The following is a 20992-nucleotide window of genomic DNA, read 5'->3' as shown; positions in this document are numbered from 1 at the left end:
ACTGTGCCACCAGGGAGGCCTGGCAGGTGGATTCTTAATCACTGCGCCTCCAGGGAAGTCTTGAGATTGTTCATTGTTAGAGTATGGAAAAGCAACTGATTTTTTTTTTTTAAAGAAGGTTATCTCCCTTTTAAATTTATTATTTATTTATTTATTTATGGCCGTGTTGGGTCTTCGTTGCTGCGTGCAGGCTTTCTCTAGTTGCGACGAGAGGGAGCTACTCTTTGTTGCGGTGCGTGGGCTTCTCATTGCGGTGGTTTCTCTTGTTGCGGAGCACGGGCTGTAGGTACGTGGGCTTCAGTAATTGTGGCACGCAGACCCAGTAGTTGTTCCTCACGGGCTCTAGAGCGCAGGCTCAGTAGTTGTGGTGCACAGGCTTAGTTGCTCCGCGGCATGTGGGATCTTCGCGGACCAGGGCTTGAACCCATGTCCCCTGCATTTGCAGGCGGATTCTTAACTACTGCGCCATCAGGGAAGCCCCCTACAAAGCCATTTCTTAATGTTGCACATATTGGTTATCCCTCCCTTTTTTGGCTGTTATAAACAGTAGCGCAAAAGACATCTTTTGTGAACCAGTGTGACAGGTTTTGAATAGCTGTATTGCCGGTTTACTGGATGTTATTATGAATCTTTCTATTTTTTCTCATCTGAGAAATGAAAAATATATTGTTTACATTTGAACTTTTTATTAATAGAGTTGAATATCATTTCATATACTATTGGCCTTTTAATTTTTTTGGTAACAATTTTATATTTGTAATTTTTTTGGCCTATTTTTGTATTGCTTTGAACATACATGATATATATTGTAGGTACACCCTTTGTTATCTATCATTGCAAAATTTCATTGTGTCTGTCTTTTGTGTTTTAACTTTGCCGTATTAGTTAAATCTGTCAGTTGAGTGAATTTTTTAAGTTAGCTTTCTCCCACCTTGCTAATCTGCAGCTAACTGAAAAGCGCATTTTGGTTTAGAATTCTCTTTTGTCGTGTCTTTCTAGATTCTTATATTCTAGTTAATGTTTCTGGACTTGATTCAGTCTGTGGTATCATGAGTCTACAAATTAAAATTTCTAATTAGCATCCTGTGACCATTCAGTCACTTGAGACTTATCCAGAAATCTTAGAACTTGCCTTAAAATAACGCATAATAGGATTTATATTACCTATACTGAGTATGAGTTGTCTACTCTTCTACCCGCTTTCCCTTGGAAAGAGGAAAGTGAGACCATTTCAAATAGAAACTAAAACTTTCTCATATCTTTTAATCCAGATATATTAACAGTTGATCCTTTTTTTTGTTTTTTTTTTTTTGGCCACACCGTGTGTCTTGTGAAATCTTAGTTCCCCGGCCAGGGATTGAACCCAGGCTCTTGTCAGTGAAAGCCCGGAGTCCTAACCACTGGACCGCCAGGGAATCCCCTACAGATTGTGTCTTTAGATGCTTTGACAACCGTAAACAATTCAGTGACAATTTTGGTGAGTAGGTTGTTTTTTTTTTCCTCCCCACATTTTCCTATTTTCCTCTTTAATGGAACTTTACTCTGAAGGTATATATATTCTAACATTTAAGCACTGGTTCCAAAACCTACATTATTTGGCTGCTTTATAAACATTTAACATTTTGGTTTATTTAAGTCTTTTTTTTTTTTTTGGCTGGGCCACACAGCTTGCAGGATCTTAGTTCCGCGACCAGGGATTGAACCTGAGCCCACAGCAGTGAAAGCACCGAGTCCTAACCACTGGACCGCCAGGGAATTCCTTATTTAAGTCTTATTGATGTGTACATAAATAATTATTTATGTAAGCATCATAATTAATGTTAGAATCAAGTACCTTCGATTATTGTGGAACTGCAAGTAATATTGTACAGAATGTTTCCCTCTATCTCCCAGGTTCTGCCTGTGTGCTCACTTTTCAGATAAATTAACTAAAGGAAGTTTAGTTTATTATTTATTTGAAGCCTTCCCCTCCCCATATCAAAGTTTTTTGTTTTGTTTTGTTTTGTTTGCTTAAGTGGTCATTTGTGTAGTAATTCAAGGAGTTTTTATTTAATATCCATTAAAAAAAAGTTTTTTTTTTCTTTTTGGCCACACTGCGTGGCACGTGGGACCTTAGTTGCCCGACCAGGGATCGAACCCATGCGCCCTGCAGTGGAAGCGTGGAGTCTTTTTTGGCCACACCGGGCGACATGTGGGATCTTAGTTCCCCGGTCAGGGATTGAACCCGTGCCCCCTGCATTGGGAGTGTGGAGTCTTAACCACTGGACCATCAGGGAAGTCCTGAAGCACAGAGTCTTAACCACTGAAACACCAGGGAAGTCCCAATATCCATTTTTAAGTAGTAGTTTGGTAAGTGTGAAAGCATGTCTGAAGTATCCTTTATCTACAAGAAACTTAAAACCAATTGCAAAGACAGTAGAGACAAACAGAAGACATATTTTTCAAGGGAAGAATTTATAAATAGTATTAACATTAAGATAAAACCTCACATTTTTTAAAAAAGATTTATTTATTATTTATTTATTTTATTTATTTTTGGCTGTGTCAGGTCTTAGTTGCGGCATGCAGGATCTTTCGTTACGGCAGGCGGGCTCTTCATTGTGGTGCACAGGCCTCTCTCTAGTTGTGGGGTGCAGGTTTTTCTCTTCTCTAATTGTGGTTCGCAGGCTCCAGAGCGTGTGGGCTCTGTAGTTTGTGGCATGCGGGCTGTAGTTGAGGCGTGCAAGCTCAGTAGTTGCGGCACGCAGGCTTAGTTGCCGCGCGGCATGTGGGATCTTACTTCCCTGACTACTGATCGAACCTGCGTCCCCTGCATTGTAAGGTGGATTCTCTATCACTGGACCACCAGGGAAGTCCCAAAACCTCACATTTTTAATTCCTGATCTTGTTGGGATTTCTGAGTTTATCTGTGAACTGTGTTCTGCTTTCTATGCAGAATGGATCCTTTTTTTAAAAAATTCTGGCCACACTGCAGCTTGTGGGATTTCAGCTCCCGACCAGGGATTGAACCTGGGCCACAGCAGTGAAAGCACCTAATCCTAACTACTAGACCACCAGGGAACTCCCGGAATGGATCCATTTTAAAATAAGTAATCTTCAGGAGTTCCCTGGTGGCCTAGTGGTTAGGATTCCAGGCTTTTACTGCCATGTTCCAGGTTCAATCCCTGGTTAGGGAACTGAGATCCTGCAAGACATGAGTCATGGCCAAAAAAAAAAAACTGGAGTCCCATTGAATAAATCCTTGCATTAGAAGGAACAAATGATAACAATAGCCAACCTTTTTATTTCTTTTTAGTACAGGTCACAGAGAAAGAACATGAACTTTGCAATTGTACATACTTACATTCTTTCACTTTCACTTTAGTTGGTTTTGAGTGATAGTGAAAGACTCGCTGATGAGGAATAGTTAAGTTTCCATATGGCTGTGTACAAATATAAGGTATATGAGTGTATAATGGTTTTCAAGTTTTATTTGTATTTGGCAAGTTTTAAAACATATTTAAACAGCTTTAAGCTGATATGGATTGCTCTAGTGACTGTTGTTTTAAGAATTTAGATGACTTATCATTTGATTATACAAGGTGTATTTGTCTTCCTAAGTTAGGTTTCCTAACCTTCAGACCAGATCCAACCAAGGGTATCATTTTTCTTAATAATGATAATGTTAATAGTGATGATAATAAAAAAAATGAATTCATTGTTTAGTGTATGCTAGGCACTAAATGCATTACATAATCATATAGCTAACCCTAGGTACAGAGAGGTTATATAACCTACTATAGGTCATAAAATTGGTAACTGATTCAAACCTAGACAGTTCAGCTCCTTGGGTCCATGCACATCATCACACAGTCTACTGCCTGTCATTAAAAACCGCACCATATATATATATATGTTTTTTAATAGATTTATTTTATTTTTGGCTGCATTGGGTCTTCGTTGCTGCGTGCGGGCTTTCTCTAGTTGCGGCAAGTGGGGGCTACTCTTTGTTGCGGTGCGCGGGCTTCAGTAGTTGCAGTGCATGGGCTCAGTAACTGTGGCTCGTGGGTTCTAGAATGCAGGCTCAGTAGTTGTGGCGCATGGGCTTAGTTGCTCTGTGGCATGTAGGATCTTCCTGGACCAGGGATAGAACCCATGTCCCCTGCATTGGCAGGAGGATTCTTAACCATGGAGCCACCAGGGCAGTCTCCACACCATATTTTAATTATCTGTTTGTGTCTGTGCTACTTCTTATTAGAATCTAAGTTCCTTAAGGACTAAGAGCCATGATTCATTCTTTTTCACCTGTGGTCTTCCATGGTATCTGATGTATAGTAGGTGTTCAATAAATACGTATTGAGTGAACTAAAGCAAAATGTAAAGAAATGCAGTAATAAGTCTGTCATATTTTTTGGGCTTGAATTTCTTTTTTTTTTTAAATTTATGTATTATTTATTTTGGACTGTGTTGGGTCTTCATTGCTGCACGCGGGCTTTCTCTAGTTGTGGTGAGTGGGGGCTACTCTTCGTTGTGGTGCACGGGCTTCTCATTGCAGTGGCTTCTTTTCTTGCAGAGCACGGGCTCTAGGCACACGGGCTTCAGTAGTTGTGGCTTGTGGGCTCTAGGGCACAGGCTCAGTAGTTGTGGGGCACAGGATTAGTTGCTCCGCGGCACGTGGGATCTTCCTGGACTAGAGCTCGAATCCATGTCTTCTGCATTGGCAGGCGGATTCTTAACCACTGTGCCACCAGGGAAGTCCCCTGAATTTCTTCATATGCTTATTCTATTGACTTTATGTGTAACAAACAAAATTATATTTGGGACTACTTTTCATTAGCTTTAATTTGTATTTTATTTCCCTTTGAGGAATACAATCAAGATATTTACTAATTGTAAAGATTCTGTACAATGTTTTAAATATTAAGGAAATGCAGAGTGTAAAAATTGTAAATTACGTACTTTTTAGATTAAATGGAGAGAAAAACTGATTCCATAGCATTATATAATATTGTATTATATGCTATTGTTTTTTCCAGTTTTATTGAAATATAATTAACAAAAAATTATATATCTTTAAGATATACAACTTTTTGTTTTGATATACATATACATTGTGAAATAATCATCACAAGCTAATTAACATGTCCATCACCTCACACATTTACCATTCTCTGTTTTTTTTTTTTTTTTTTTTTTTGTGGTGAGAACACTTAAGATCTACCCTATGAGCAAATTTCAAGCATGCAGTACAGCAATAGATACATTGCTGTACATTAGATTTCCAGAACTGAGTCATCTTGTGTAACTGAAACTTTGTGCCCTTTGACCAATATCTCCCCGTTTCCCCCTCCCTCCAGTTCCTGGCAGCCAGCATTCTACTTTCTGCTTCTGTGGGTTTGATTATTTTAGATTCCACATATGTGATATCATGCAGTATTTGTCTTTCTGTGTCTGGCCTATTTCATTTAGTGTAATGTCCTCCAGATTCATCCATGTTGTCACAAATGGCAGGATTTCCTTCTTTTTTAAGACTGAATAGTATTCCATTGTGTGTATATATATATGTCTGTGTGTATATATATATATATATATATACACATATATATATACACATATGTCTGTGTATATATATATACGCACACACACACATAAGCATAACATTTTCATATATATATATATATACGCACACACACACATAAACATAACATATTTTCATATATATATACATCTATATATGTATATATATACATATTTATATATGTGTGTGTATATATATATATATACGCGCACACACACACATAAACATAACATATTTTCTTTATCCATTCATCCATCACTGACAGACATTTAGTTTGTTTCCATATCATAGCTATTGTGAGTAATGCTGCAATGAACATGGGAGATATAGATTTCATTCCTTTATGTTGTATACCCAAAAGTGAGATTGCTGGATCATAAAATAGTTGTTTTTAATTTTTTGAAGAATCTTCATGCTGTTTTCCATAATGGCTGTACCAATTTACATTCCCACCAACAGTATTTCAGAGGTTCCCTTTTCTCCATATCCTTGCCACCACTTGTTTAGTATGTTTTGTCTTTTTTCATAATACATATGCTTGTTCTTAAATGCTAAACTGAAGAGTTAGTTCTCCAAATCAGTGCTTCTTAACTTTTTTTTTCCAAGATGTTAATAGAAAAGGATGTTTTCTTGGTACACCAGAAAGAAGAGGCTCACACAAGGAGGGTGTCAGAGGCCTCTCATTGCTCAAGACCTGTTGGCTGCCCCAAGGGCCAAGGAAATCAATATTTTGGCAAATCTGTAATTCATATTTGGAACTGCCACAGAATATTGCTTGGAAATTCTCTGCTGTAAATAGTTTCAAACTTTTAGAATTACAAGGGATCTTCTTTTCCAGATCCCTTATAATAAAATATTATTTTATTTTTCTATGTATATATTCTATTATAAATAATAATTTTATAAACATATTTATTTATATATTTTATTTATTTGTGTCTTCTCTTTTTCCTGCCCTTAATCCCCAGATATTTGTCCATTTTATTAGTCTTTTTTTAAACATTTAATTTATTTGGCATTGGGTCTTAGTTGCAGCACACAGGATCTTCATTGTGGTGTGCAGGCTTCTCTCTAGTTGTGGTGTGTGGGCTCCAGAGCACGTGGACTCAGTAGTTGTGGTATGCGGGTTAGTTGCCCCCCGGCATGTGGGATCTTAGTTCCCTGACCAGGGAGCGAACCTGCATCCCCGCCTGCACCCCCAGCATTGGAAGGCGGATTCTTAGCCACTGGACCATCAGGGAAGTCCCTTATTAGTTTTTTCAAAAAACTGACTTTCGATTTTTTAAATCCTCAACTGAATGTTTATTTTCTATTTCGTTAATTTCTGCTCTTATCTTCATTATTTCCTTCTACTTTCTTTGGGTTTATTTTGTAGTTTTTTTTTAACTTCTTGAGATGGATACTTGACTTATTAATTGCTTTTCTAGTATATTCACTTAAAGCTGTAAATTTTCCTCCTAAAAATATATTGCTTTTAGCTGTATCCCCCACTTTTTTTGGTTTGTTTGTTTTGGGGGAAATTCTCCAGGCAGTGACTGTAGCTCTTGTTGCTCGCTGCTGCTGCTGCTCCTCCTCCTTCACTCCTGTCCTCCCCCCCCACAATAGCTTTGTGAAGGTATATTCAATATTCACATACAATAATCTGCATATATTAAAATGTGTAATTTGGTACTTTTTGACCTATGAATGCAGCAAGGGTAATGAACATATCCATCACCCCCACAGCATTTCCTCATGTCCCTTTGTAATCCATTTCTCCCCTTCTCCTCATCCCCAGGCAACCACTGATCTGCCTCTACAGTTTTTGACATTTAGTGTTTTTTTCATTCAATTTAAAATATTTTGTGATTTTTGATCTGGAATGTTTAGATGTACCTGGGGATTTTCTAGTTTACTTGTATTATGGTCAGGAAACATATGATTTCAGTCCTTTAGACTTTTAAGACTTGCTTTATGACCCAAGATATGGTCAACTTTTAAAATGCTTGTGTGTGCTTCAAAAGAGTATAGCTGTTGGATGTAATGTTTTATGTATGTCTTACTAAGTCAAGTTTGTTAATTTTGTTTAAATCTTTCATTTTTACTGATTTTTTTTTCTCTTGCTTGTTTTGGTCAACGTTTGCACGTAATTTTTTTCTCATTCTTTTTTTTTTTTTTTTTTTTTCCGTACACGGGCCTCTCACCGCTGCGCCCTCTCCCGTTGCGGAGCACAGGCTCCAGACGCGCAGGCCCAGCGGCCATGGCTTAGGAGCCCAGACGCTCCATGGCATGTGGGATCCTCCCGGACCGGGGCACGAACCCGTGTCCCCTGCATTGGCAGGCGGACTCTCAACCACTGCGCCACCAGGGATGCCCTTTCTCATTCTTTACCTTCACTATTTTCAACCTTTATGTTTTAGGTATATCTCACATAAACGGCTCATTGTACTTTTATTTTTCTTTTTAAATCCAGTCTGAAAATCTTTGCCTTCTAAATAAAGCATTTATTAATCCATTTACGTTTAATGTAACTACTGTTATTTGGCTTTAAATCTACCATTTTCTTATGTACATTCTCACATTCTCTTAATTAGAAAAGTTAAAAAAAATTTTTTTATTGTTGTTGTTTTTTGGATGTGTGTCAATACCCCAGGAACTATAACAGCCATCCCTGACTTAAAAAAAGATCCAGTGTTAATTGATCATTTTACCCTTCTCCTGGATAATACAGGGATCTTAGAGCACTTAATCTCCATTTATCTCCCTCTGATTTACATGGTATTATTGTGGTGTAGTTTAATTTTCTTATGTATGTATGTATATTTAGTTAAATACATTATTACTGTTATATAGTATAATGTTCATTTAGCTTTACCCAAATATTGACTGTTTTTGTTGTTCTTTATTCCAGTAATCCTTTTAGAATCATTCTTTTTTTGTTTGAAGAATACCCTTTGTAATGTTTAATGTCGGTCTGTTGATGGCAAAGTCTGTTTTTGTTTCTTTGAGCATATTTTTGCTTTACCTTATTTTTTTACCTTCGTTTGGAATCCCTATGTTGTTTTTTTAAATAAATTTATTTATTTATTTATTTTTGGCTGAGTTAGGTCTTTGTTGCTGCACGCGGGCTTTCTCTAGTTGCGGTGAGTAGGAGCTACTCTTCATTGCGGTGCGCGGGCTTCTCATTGCGGTGGCTTCCCTTGTTGCGGAGCACGGGCTCTAGGTGCATAGGCTTCAGTAGTTGTGGCATGCAGGCTCTAGAGCGCAGGCTCAGTAGTTGTAGCACACAGGCTTAGTTGCTCCGCAGCATGTGGGATCTTCCCAGGCCAGGGCTCGAACCCGTGTCCCCTGCACTGGCAGGCGGATTCTTAACCACTGCACCACCAGGGAAGCCCTCCTACCTTGTTTTAATTGTAGTTGATTTACAGTATTAGTTTTAGGTGTACAGCATAGCAATTCAGCGTTTTTACAGATTATACTCCATTTCAAGTTATTACAAAATAATGGCTCTATTTCTTTGTGCCATGCAAGATATCCTTGTTGCTTATCTACTTTATACATGGTAGTTTGTATTTCTTAATTCCATACCCCTATCTTGCCCCTCACCCCTTCTCTCTGTCCATTGTCAATCACTAGTTCTTTATAACTGAGTTTTGTTACATAAATTCATTTGTTTTATTTATTTTTATTTTTATTTTTAAAATCAACTTATTTATTTTTTGGCCGTGTTGGGTCTTCGTTGTTGCGCGTGGGCTTTCTCTAATTGAGGTGAGTGGGGGCTACTCTTTGTTGCGGTGTGTGGGCTTCTCATTGCGGTGGTTTCTCTTGTTGCAGAGCACTGGCTCTAGGCGCACGGGCTTCAGTAGTTGTGGCACGTGGGCTCAGTAGTTGTGGCTCGCAGGCTCTAGAGCGCAGGCTCAGTAGTTGTGGCGCATGAGCTTAGTTGCTCCGCGCCACGTGGGTTCTTCCCGGACCAGGGCTTGAACTCGTGTGCCCTGCATTGGCAGGTGGATTCTTAACCACTGAGCCACCAGGGAAGCCCTGTTTTATTTTTTAGAATTCCAAGTATAAGTGATAATGTACAGTATTTGTCTTTCTCTGACTCATCACATATTGCAGATGGAAGGGTTTTATTCTTTTTTATGGCTAAGTTTCTGTTGTATATAAATTACATCTTTCATTCATCTGTTGATGGACACTTGGGTTGCTCCCATATCTTGGCTATTGTAAATAATGCTTCTGTGAACATTGGGGTACATGTATCTTTTCAAATTAGTGTTTTCATTGTTTTTTTTTTGATACATAACCCAGGAGTGGAATTGCTGGATCATATGGTAGTTCTATTTTTGTTTTTTTAAGGAGCCTCCGTACTGTTTTCCATAGTGACTGCACCAATTTACATTCCCACCAACCGTGTACAAGGGTTCCCTTTTCTCTGCATCTTTGCCAGCATTTATTATTTGTAGACTTTTTGATGATAGCCATTCTGACAGGTGTGAGGTGATATCTCGTTGTTTTGATTTGTATTTCTCTAATAACTAGCAATTTGGGACATCTTTTCATGTGCTTGTTAGCCACCTGTATGTCTTTTTTGGAAAAATGTCTCTTCTGGCTTTCTTCCTGTTTTTTGATTGGGTTATTTGTTCTTTTGATACTGAGTTGTAAGAGCTATTTATATATTTTGAATATTAATCCCTTGTTGCTCATGTCATTTGAAAATGTTTTCTCCCATTCCAAAGGTTGTCTTTTCATTTTATCGATGGTTTCCTTTGCTGTGCAAAAGCTTTTAAGTTTAATTAGGTCCCATTTGTTTATGTTTGCTTTTATTTCTTTTGCTTTGTGAGACAGACCCCCCAAAATATTGTTGTGATGTCAAAGAGTGTTCTGCCCATGTTCTTTTCTAGGAGTTTTACGGTTTTAAGTCTTACATTTAAGTCTTTAATCCATTTTGAGTTTATTTTTGTGTATGGTTTAAGGAAATATTCTAATCTCATTGTTTTACATGTAGCTGTCCCATTTTCCTGGCACCACTTACTGAAGAGACTGTCTTTTCTCCATTGTATATTCTTTAAAAAAAAAAATATATATATATATATATTTATTTATTTATGGCTGTGCCAGGTCTTAGTTGCAGCATGCAGGATCTTTTAGTTGCAGTTTGTGGACTTCTTGGTTGCAGCATGCAGGCTTCTTAGTTGTGACATGCATGCGGGATCTTGTTCCCTGACCAGGGATTGAACCTGGGTGCCCTGTATTGGGAGTGTGGAGTCTTATGCACTGGACCACCTGGGAAGCCTCTCCATTGTATATCCTTGCCTCCTTTGTCATACATTAATTGACCATAGGTGCCTGGGTTATAAAGTTTATTTTCGAGGATTATTTTTTGCTGGCTGTAAAACTCTAGATTGCAATTATTTTCTTCCAGTACATTCACTCTTTTATTCAAGCTGTCCTCTTTCTTCCATTGTTGATCTTAAGAAGTCAGCTCTCAGGCTATTATTTCTTTAAAAATAGCCCTCCTCCAAACCTCCCTACCCCAGATGCTCATAGTCTTTGTTTTTCTGAAGTTTAACTATACTGTATGCACTTAGATTCCTTTTTATGTAGCCTGCTTGGGATTTGAAGGGCTTGGTGAATCTATGGCTTAATATCTTAAATTGGTTTTAGAATGGTCTTGGTCATTATCTCTTCAGATACTGCTTCTGCTCCATTCTGTCCTCTCATCTGCGCTCTTGGGATTCCAGTTAAATATATGTTTGTTCTCCTAACAGATCCTCCATCTTTCTTATCCTTTCCCGTATTTTTTATTCTTTTGTTATTATGTGCCTTGTTTGTATCTTTTATTCTGGTTTATCTTCCAACTCATTAATTCTTTCCTCAGCTGTATCTAATCAGCTTTTTAAAAAAAATAAATTTATTTATTTATGGCTGCATTGGGTCTTTGTTGCTGCACACAGGCTTTGTCTAGTTGTGGCTAGTGGAGGCTACTCTTTGTTGCGGTGTGTGGGCATCTCATTGCGGTGGCTTCTCTTGTTGTGGAGCATGGGCTGTAGGCATGCTGGCTTCAGTAGTTGTGGCACGTGGGCTCAGTAGTTGTGGCACTAAGGATCAATAGTTGTGGCTTGCAGGCTCTGGAGTGCAGGCTCAGTAGTTGTGGCGCATGGACTTAGTTGCTCCATGGCATGTGGGATCTTCCCGGATGGGCTCGATCTCATGTCCCCTGCATTGGCAGGTGGATTCTTAACCATTTTGCCACCAGGGAAGTCCCTAGTCTGCTTTTAAGGTTGTCCATTGAAGGTGTTTTTCTTTGTGTTTTGTTTCAGTTTTTGTCATTGTATATTTTTGTTCTATAATTTATTTTTCCAAGTGTACAGGTTGTTTTTGTGGGTTTTTTTGGCGGGGGTAGCTTGTCATTCTCTGCCAGATTTTTCAAGCTTGGGCTTTTATCTTCTTGAACATAGTAAGAAAGTATATAAATATATCTGCTAATACCTGGGACTCCTGTTTTATCATCCATTGTTTTAACTGTTTTCATTTAATTTGTCTTGTCCTCTGATGTGCCAGAGTTTATTTGATTATTGTATGTTAAATTAGGAAAATTATATGGTCAAAATAACATGATATTTTCTTTGTCTAGGGAAGATTTTTGTTTACTTCGTCTGGGGGTCACTAGTACTAGTTATAATCTTTTTCCAACATCAGGGCTTCAGATTTTCTGAAGTCTTATTGCATTCCATGTGTGGACTAGTTTTCTTCTTAGTCACCTTACTATGAGGTTATCACCTTTTGAGGTTCAGGTCCAAAGGAGGAACTGGTTTGCCAAGACCCCTCTCCACCAGTCTTGATGGACCCTGAATTCCAACTTTTGTCCCAAGGGCCTACTAGACTCAGCCTCTAAGGCATGTCTACCAAATCAACAAATGACTCTAGAACAACAGTGGCCTGGCATGGGATAGCTTCCTACTTTTGTAATCCTATTTCTTTTTCATCTTGACTTCCTTATCTTGTTGCTTTTTGATGCTTTAAAGAAGAGATTTTTTTCCCCCATCTAACTTTTTTAGTTTTGAGGGAGTTGGGTAAGTGAGAGGGAGAATTTGTTTAAATTATATACTACACCGTTACTTGAAATAAAGTTTCTAATTGTTTTATAGGTGAAGAAACTGAGATCCAAACAGGTTAAGTAATACTGTAAGACCACATAATCAGCGGCAGAACCAGGTCTACAATCTATGTCTTTGTGTTACTCTAGTACTTGTACTAATGATAAGTCATTTTAACTAAATATACAACAGTCATTTAGTTAAAATAGGTATACTCTAGAAGGGATTTCTTTGTTCTCTTGGGCCTGATTTGTATTTGGTATATGGCTAATTCTCTTTAGAATTTTTAGATAGCCTAATGGGGTAGGATCATTACTATATTATATAAATCCATTTCAAAATACGGAACTGTGAATATAGTTACTGCTTGATCTGTAACTGCAATACACCAGAATGGTTTCTAAAACCACAGAAACAATATGGTAGGTAGGTTGCCAAAAAAACAAAATAAAACCTCATCACATGTTTAATCTAGTACTGAACTATACAGGCGTATGTGGGCTATATAGAATTATGTGGGCTAGGTTTCCTGTGACTTACATACAGCAGTGGCTTGGAGGAAATGACATTCTGAGTTCCAAATAGACAATATATAAAGGAACTTTTAAAGTACAGTTGAATTGGAGCTTCTAATGTTGGGATTTTTAGAAGATTTTACATTTGAATCTCAATATAATATGAGAGCAGAATCCATTAGAGGCCTGTTTATATGACATAAGCAATGACAACTTTGGCTGACTTTCTGTATGTTTTTTCTATTTCAATCTTTTAAAAAATGTGGCCTCCTGAGTGTACCACCTTGTAGTTCTCTCTTTGTACTTCCTTTTCTGTGATTAAATTTCACCATGTTTAAACATAAAGAGGGAGAAAAGTGTATCATGGCTCAACTAATGATTACCTTTCAATCCAAGATTATTATGCTCAAATATTTTATTTTATTTTTTTATTAATGAATCTATTTTTGGCTGTGCTGGGTCTTTGTTTCTGTGTGAGGGCTTTCTCTAGTTGCGGCAAGCGGGGGCCACTCTTCATCGCGGTGCGCGGGCCTCTCACTATTGCAGCCTCTCTTGTTGCGGAGCACAAGCTCCAGACGCACAGGCTCAGTAGTTGTGGCTCACGGGCCCAGTTGCTGTGCGGCATGTGGGATCTTCCCAGACCAGGGCTCGAACCTGTGTCCCCTGTATTAGCAGGCAGATTCTCAACCACTGCGCCACCAGGGAAGCCCTCAAATATTTTTAAAATAAATTTATTTTTGGCTGCATTGGGTCTTTGTTGCTGCATGCAGGCTTTCTCTAGTTATGGCGAGCGGGGGCTACTCTTCATTGTGGTGTGGGAGCTTCTCATTGTGGTGGCTTCTCCTGTTGCGGAGCACGGACTCTAGGTGCGTCGGCTTCAGTAGTTGTGGCACGTGAGCTCAGTAGTTGTGGTTCATGGGCTCTAGGGCGCAGGCTCAGTAGTTGTGGCACATGGGCTTAGTTTCTCCGTGGCATGTGAGATCTTCCCAGACCAGGGCTCGAAGCCATGTCCCCTGCATTGGCAGATGGATTCTTAACCACTGCACCACCAGGGAAGTCCCAATCATGCTCAAATATTAATATAAGAAGGCTTTTTTGATGCAGCGAGAGGGAGAAAGAGTGTGTATATGTGTATATAGAGGGCTAACATTAAAATGTTAAATGAAGTGAGGAAGAAGAGGTGTTGTTCTAAACTTAAAACTTATTGCTTCTTCCAATAAAAATTAATTTAAAAAATCTGATTGCTTCTGCTAAATTTTAGTGGTGAAATAACAACTTTAGTTAATTGTAAACTTCCTTCTTGATATAAATGTAGCATCTTCTGAAAAACTGTTCTGTACTTTGCTTATCTTGGAGCTTGTTATAAATCAGTACATAAAGAGCTTCCGGGGCTTCCCTGGTGGCACAGTCGTTAAGAATCTGCCTGCCAATGCAGGGGACACGGGTTCGATCCCTGGTCCAGGAAGATCCCACATGTGGCAGAACAACTAAGCCCGTATGCCACAGCTACTGAGCCTGTGCTCTAGAGTCTGCGAGCTACAACTACTGAAGCCCATGCACCGCAACTACTGAGCTCACGCACCGCAACTGCTGAACTCACACATCACAACTACTGAAGTCCACGCGCTCTAGGGGCCTGCGTGCCGCAACTACTGAGCCTGCATGGTGCAACTACTGAAGCCTCCGTGCCTGGAGCCCGTGCCCGGCAACAAGAGAAGCCACCGCAGTGAGAAGCCTGTGCATCGCAACGAAGAGTAGCCCCTGCTCGCCGCAACTAGAGAAAGCCTGTGCGCAGCAATGAACATGGAACGCAGCCAAAAAAAAAGTAGCATATTAAAAAAAAAAGAGCTTCCTCCTTTTTATGATTTTTTAAAATTTTTATATATTTATTTATTTATGTATTTATTTTTGGCTGTGTTGCGTCTTCATTGCTGCGCACAGGCTTTCTCTAGTTGCGGTGAGCAGGGGCTACTCTTCGTTGCGATGCACAGGCTTCTCACTGCGGTGGCTTCTCATTGCAGAGCACGGGCTCTAGGCATGCAGGCTTCAGTAGTTGTGGCACGTGGGCTCAGTAGTTGTGGCTCACGGGCTCTAGAGAGCAGGCTCAGTAGCTGTGGCGCACGGGCTTAGCTGCTCCGCAGCATGTGGGATCTTCTCGGACCAGGGATCGAACCTGTGTCTCCTGCACTGGCAGGCAGATTCTTAACCACTGTGCTGCCAGGGAAGTCCCCTTTTTATAATTAAATGGAATGAATTTATCATAAATCATTAAGAATCTATGCTGCAATGACTAGTATTGTACATATCTCACATCATTTATCTAGGATAAATTCCTGAAGTGGAATTGCTGGGTCAGAAGGTATTTGTATTTGTGATTTTGATTGATATTGTCAAATTGCACTTTATAGAAATTGTATCAACACCTACCAGCTTGTTAGTCAGACACCCTGCTCAGCAGCATATCTATATCTCAAATTTTTTGATCTTTGTTAATCTGATGGTAAAAAATGATTATTTTGCACTGCCTTTACTTTGCATTTCTTTATAGTGTAAAATTTAAATCTTTCATATATTTAAAAAGCCATTTGTATTTCACTTTTCTGTAATCTGTTCAAGTCATTGTCCATTTTACTTGGGTACTGCCCTTTTTTACTGATTTAACTTTTTCCATAATATGGGTTGTAGTATTTTTTCCCTGATTTGTTATATGTCTTTTGATTTTTGCTTATGGTTATTTTTATAATGCCAAGGTGTTTTGTATGAATGTATTTGTTTCTTTTATAACTTCTAGATCTTAAGACATTTAGTTATTAAAACATTTTAAAAATGTTAATTGAAGTAGAGTTGATTTGTAATTTTATGTTAGCTTCAGATGTACAGTATACTGATTCAGTATTTTTCAGATTATAGTCCATTAAAAGTTATTACAAGATAATGGTTATAATTCCCTGTGCTATACAATATATCCTTGTTGCTGATCTATTTTATACATAGTAGTTTGTATCTGTTAGTCTCATACCCCTGTCTTGCCCCTCCTACCTCTGTCTCCCCTTTGGTAATCACTAGTTTTCTATATCTGTGAGTCTGTTTCTGTTTTGCATATACGTTCATTTGTATTATTTTTTAGATTCCATATATAAGTGATTATCATACAGTATTTGTCTTTCTCTGCCTGTCATATTTCACTAAGCATAATATTCTCTAGGTCCATCCACATTGCTGCAAATGGCAGAATTTCATTCCTTTTTATGGCTAATTTTCCATTGTGTGTGTGTGTGTGTGTGTGTGTGTGTGTGTGTGTATCAAACCCACCCATGTCCCCTGCAGTGGAAGCATGGAGTCTTAACCAGTGGATCGCCAGGGAAGTCCCTGTAGCACATCTTTATTTGTTTGTCTCTTGGTGGGCACTTGGGCTGCTTCCGTGTCTTGGCTGTTGTAAATAGTGCTACTGTGAACATTGGGGTGCACGTATCTTTTTGAATGAGTGTTATTGTTTTTTCTGTATTCATACCCAGGAGTGGAATTGCTGGCTCATATGGTAGTTCCATTTTTAGTTTTTTGAGGAACCTCCATACTGTTCCCCGTAGTGGCTGCACCAATTTACATTCCCACCAACAGTGTACAAGAGCTCCCTTTTCTCCACATCCTTGCCAACATATATTATTTGTAGACCTTTTGGTGATAGCCATTCTGACATAGGTATGAGGTGATAATCTCATTGTTGTTTTGATTTGCATTTCTCTAATAATTAGTGGTGTTGAGCATCTTTTCATGTGCTTAAGACATATTTAGAAAGGCTTTTGCCAGCCAGAGATTATTTTTTTAAATCACTATTTTAGTAGTTCCTGTTATTTAAATCTTTGTTCCATCTGGAATTTTCCTAATAGGTATAAGGTATGAATGCAACTTAGATTTTTGCTTCAACACCATTTATGGAATAATCCATCTTTTTCCCCACATCCAGTTGCCACCTTTATCATATACTAAATTATATATGTATTTGATTCTTCTTCTTACTCTTTGAATATGCTCTGTATTCGAGTTTAGTTCCATACTTATTATAGTTACTGTAACTTTGTAATATGTTCTAATGTCTGGTAGAGCAAGCCCTCTCGTTACACTTTATTTTTCTGAATTCATTTAGTTCCTCTTATTTATTTTTGCATATGGACATTGGAGTCAGATTGCATAATTATAAAATGAAAAAAATCCTGTTGGTATTTTTATTGGGATCATATGATATGTAACTTAAGAGAATTAACAATATTTAAGATATATCCCCAACTAAGAATATTATTTACCTTTACATTGTTTGTCTTCTGTGTCTTTAAGTAGTGTTAAAATTTTCTTCGTAAAGATTTTACATATTTCTTATTAAATATATTCCTAGGTGTTTTATACTTTTTGTTGCTATTATGAATGGGGTCTTATCTTCCATTATATCTCCTAGTTATGAGATATACGAGGTTCTTGATCCCTCTATATTAATTTTGTATCATGCTACCTTACTAAATTTTCTTTTTATTTCTAATAGTTTCTCAGTTGACTCTTTTAGATTTTCCTGACATATAGTCTTATCACTTGCAAGCATTGAACTTTTATCTATACCAATTTTATTAAGAGTTTCTATCAAGAGTGGCTACTGAACTTTTATTCTGTTTTCAGCATCTATGGAGTAAATTATATTCGTCTTTTAAATCTGTTTTACTGAATTGGTTTAGTTGTGTTTAAAACACTATAAGAAATGTTTTGGCGTTAAGGTAGATGGTATCCATCTGTTTTTAGTATGACCCCCCTCCTTAAAAATTATAAACTTTTTACTGTGAAAATTATCATTACCTCAGAAAAATGCATGTAACAGTTTTACAGCTTAGCACTATAACCCTAAGAACCTCTCACATGCCCCCTTCTTTTTTTTTTTTTTTTTTTTTTTTTTGCGGTACGCGGGCCTCCCACCACCGTGGCCTCTCTCGCTGCGGAGCACAGGCTCCGGACGCGTAGGCTCCGTGGCCATGGCTCACGGGCCCAGCCGCTCCGCGGCACGCGGGATCCTCCCGGACCGGGGCACGAACCCGTGTCCCCCGCATCGGCAGGTGGACTCTCAACCACTGTGCCACCAGGGAAGCCCTCATATGCCCCCTTCTGATCACATCCTCTCCTTCCCCAAAGAGACTACCTTACTTTGACTTTTGAGGTAGGAATTTTCTTTTTCTTTTTAAAAATATTTTTTATTTATTTGGTTGTTCCAGGTCTTACTTGCAGCACGTGGGCTCCTTAGTTGCGTCAGGGGGCTCCTTAGTTGTGGCACAGGGCTCCTTAGTTGCGGCATGCATGTGGGATCTAGTTCCCTGACCAGGGATCAAGCCTGCACCCCCTGCATTGGGAGTGCAGAGTCTTATCTGCTGCGCCACCAGGGAAGTCCTCAATAATTTTCTCAATTTGCTTTATAGTGTGACGATGTAAGTGTGCATCCCTGAGCAATGTAGCTTAATTTACCCTTTTTTTTTTGTATTTTATATAAATGGAATCACAGTAAATACTGTGTGGTTGCTTTCACTCAGTATTACGTTTTAAAGATTTATCCATGTCATTTTGTGTAGCTGCAGTGCCCTGTATTCCATTATAGGAATATACTGAATGTATTTATCCATTCTCCCAGTGGTGGACATTGATGAACATCTGGATTGTTTCAGTTTGGGGCTACTGTGCACAGTGCTGCTATGTACTTAATGTTCAGGCTGGTGCACATAAGCACACTTTTCCATAAAATATATGCCTAGGAGTGGTCTTGCTAGGTTATAGGGTATGCATATCTTTAGGTTATAGCAGTTACACTACTTCCAGGAGTGGGTACCATCTTTTCTTGTCCTCATTAACACTTGATATTTTCAGACTTCTTGCTGTTAGCTAACTTGGTGGGTATCTGATGGAGGTTTTAATTTTTATTTCCTGATTTTAATGAGGTTGGTTACCTTTTATATGTATATTGGACATATTTATTTCCTCTATTGTGATGTATCTGTTAAAAGTTTTTTGTCCATTTTTCTACTGGGTTCTGTGTCTTTTTCTTAGAATTTAAAGGAATTCTTTTCATGTTCTGGATATAAGTTCTCTGCCCCTTGTGTGTTACAAATATCTTCTGCATCTTCACTTTCTTAACGGTGCCTCTTTTGTTTTTTTTACAAGTTACCTTGTTTTTGTTTGTTTTTATTTATTTTTGGCTGTGTTGGGTCTTCGTTGCTACACTCGGGCTTTCTCTAGTTGCGTCGAGTAGGGGCTACACTTCGTTGCGGTGTGTGGGCTTCTCATTGTGGTAGCTTCTCTTGTTGCAGAGCACGGGCTCTAGGTGCGCGGGCAGCACGTGGGCTCTAGAACACAGGCTCAGTAGTTGTGGCACACAGGCTTAGTTGCTCCGTGGCATTTGGGATCTTACCAGACCAGGGCTCGAACCCGTGTCCCCTGCGTTGGCAGGCGGATTCTTAACCACTGCACCACCAGGGAAGTCCCTGACCTAGATTTTTTTTAATAAGGAGAGCAGGAGTTACCTCATAATTACTCATTGTGTTATTCATTGATAACACAAATTGGCTTTAAGGGCAACAGTAGGTTCCCTTATAGCGGTGTAGGTGTTTACTAAATAAAAGGCATTGTATCCCTCTTGAGGCCTATTATGGCAGAAGAGAGAACCAGAATTAACATAGTAAGTGACAAAGTGGGAAAGGCCAGCTGAGAGGGGGGAAATTACAATGAAGTAAAGCAGATTCACGAAGGGACCTGAGGATCCTGGTATTCTTTGTGGAAGTAAGCAGGGTAATTTAAAGGAAAGGTATTGGACCAGTTAGGATACCTGCACAAATATTGAACAAACTCTTTGTTCTAGAAGAACTCATGTGAGAGAGGTTCTCAGATTTTGTCAGAGACTAAGTGGTACAGTGATTAAGAGTGTCTGCCTTCTTTTGGTTATAGTTAGAGAGTTTTGCACTGGCTGATTGTACAAAGAAGATGAGCCACTTCACCTTTTGTGTTTTCTAAAGATGAATATGGTTTTTGAATTATGGTTGGCCAAAGTCCTAAAGACCTAGGCAAGAGTGCCTCCTTGTCAATAAGCCACACTTGGAAAACCCAGAATGAGAACACATATTCATTAGATTTTTTTGATAAATGGGCTTCCTATAAAAGTTTGACCAGGATCTCAAAAGGAATATCTTTAAAAAGATTTTTTTAAACAATTAATTTTTTTTTCATAGTTAATATGTACACATGATGCCAAGTTCAAAAGATATGCAGTACTAAGTAAGCCTGCTAAGTAAGGCCTCTCCAGCCTTCCAGCTCTCCTGCCTGGAGACAAAGTTGTCAGGTTTGTATGTATCCTTCCTCAGATTGTTCTATGCATTTACAGACATATATGTGTATATACGTTCATGTGTGTGTGTCTGTATATCTACAGATATCTAAGAATATATGGATATGTGTGTTTATATTTCTATATATACATATGTAATGTGTGTGTGCTCATAAATGATAGCATCCTGTGTTCTGAAATTTTTTTTTACTTAAGTCAAAATTATATCCTAATTGGTTTTTAAAAAGTGACATTTAAAATCCAATTTATAGGTCTATCTTGTTATGAACTTTGTAGGTATATATTGTCATGAGTAACCTTTTATAGTCAAAGTGAATATTGTTAGTAGTTTTGAGTATAAGATTTTTCTTGTTACAGTTTTATACATGCTATGGTTATATTCAAATTTTGCTTCTGTTTATTTGATTACTAAAATACATACTTAACACATGCATACTTATTCCCAAATAGGTATGTTTATATCCATAGATTTGAAAAT

General features: G+C 38.4%; 1 protein-coding gene across 5 annotated transcripts in view; it reads left to right on the top strand.

Annotated features, from left to right (window-relative positions):
- NPEPPS (aminopeptidase puromycin sensitive) overlaps positions 1-20992 on the top strand; it is a 97321-nt gene that overhangs the window by 25000 nt on the left and 51329 nt on the right. For 4 of the 5 annotated variants that reach the window (XR_004524014.2, XR_012328652.1, XM_033848308.2 and 1 more), the window contains exon 3: positions 1343-1477. The exons of the other annotated variant lie outside the window; for it this stretch is intronic. Coding sequence is in view for 2 of the 4 variants with exons in the window: in XM_033848308.2 (XP_033704199.1) it covers positions 1343-1477 (135 nt within the window). In the remaining 2 variants the exon portion in view is untranslated. The remainder of the gene's footprint in view (positions 1-1342; positions 1478-20992) is intronic. 5 annotated transcript variants of the gene reach the window in all.

This window comes from Tursiops truncatus, chromosome 20, assembly GCF_011762595.2.
Source record: "Tursiops truncatus isolate mTurTru1 chromosome 20, mTurTru1.mat.Y, whole genome shotgun sequence".
Classification (NCBI taxonomy): domain Eukaryota; kingdom Metazoa; phylum Chordata; class Mammalia; order Artiodactyla; family Delphinidae; genus Tursiops; species Tursiops truncatus.
This window is presented reverse-complemented; position numbering and strand designations above follow the sequence as displayed.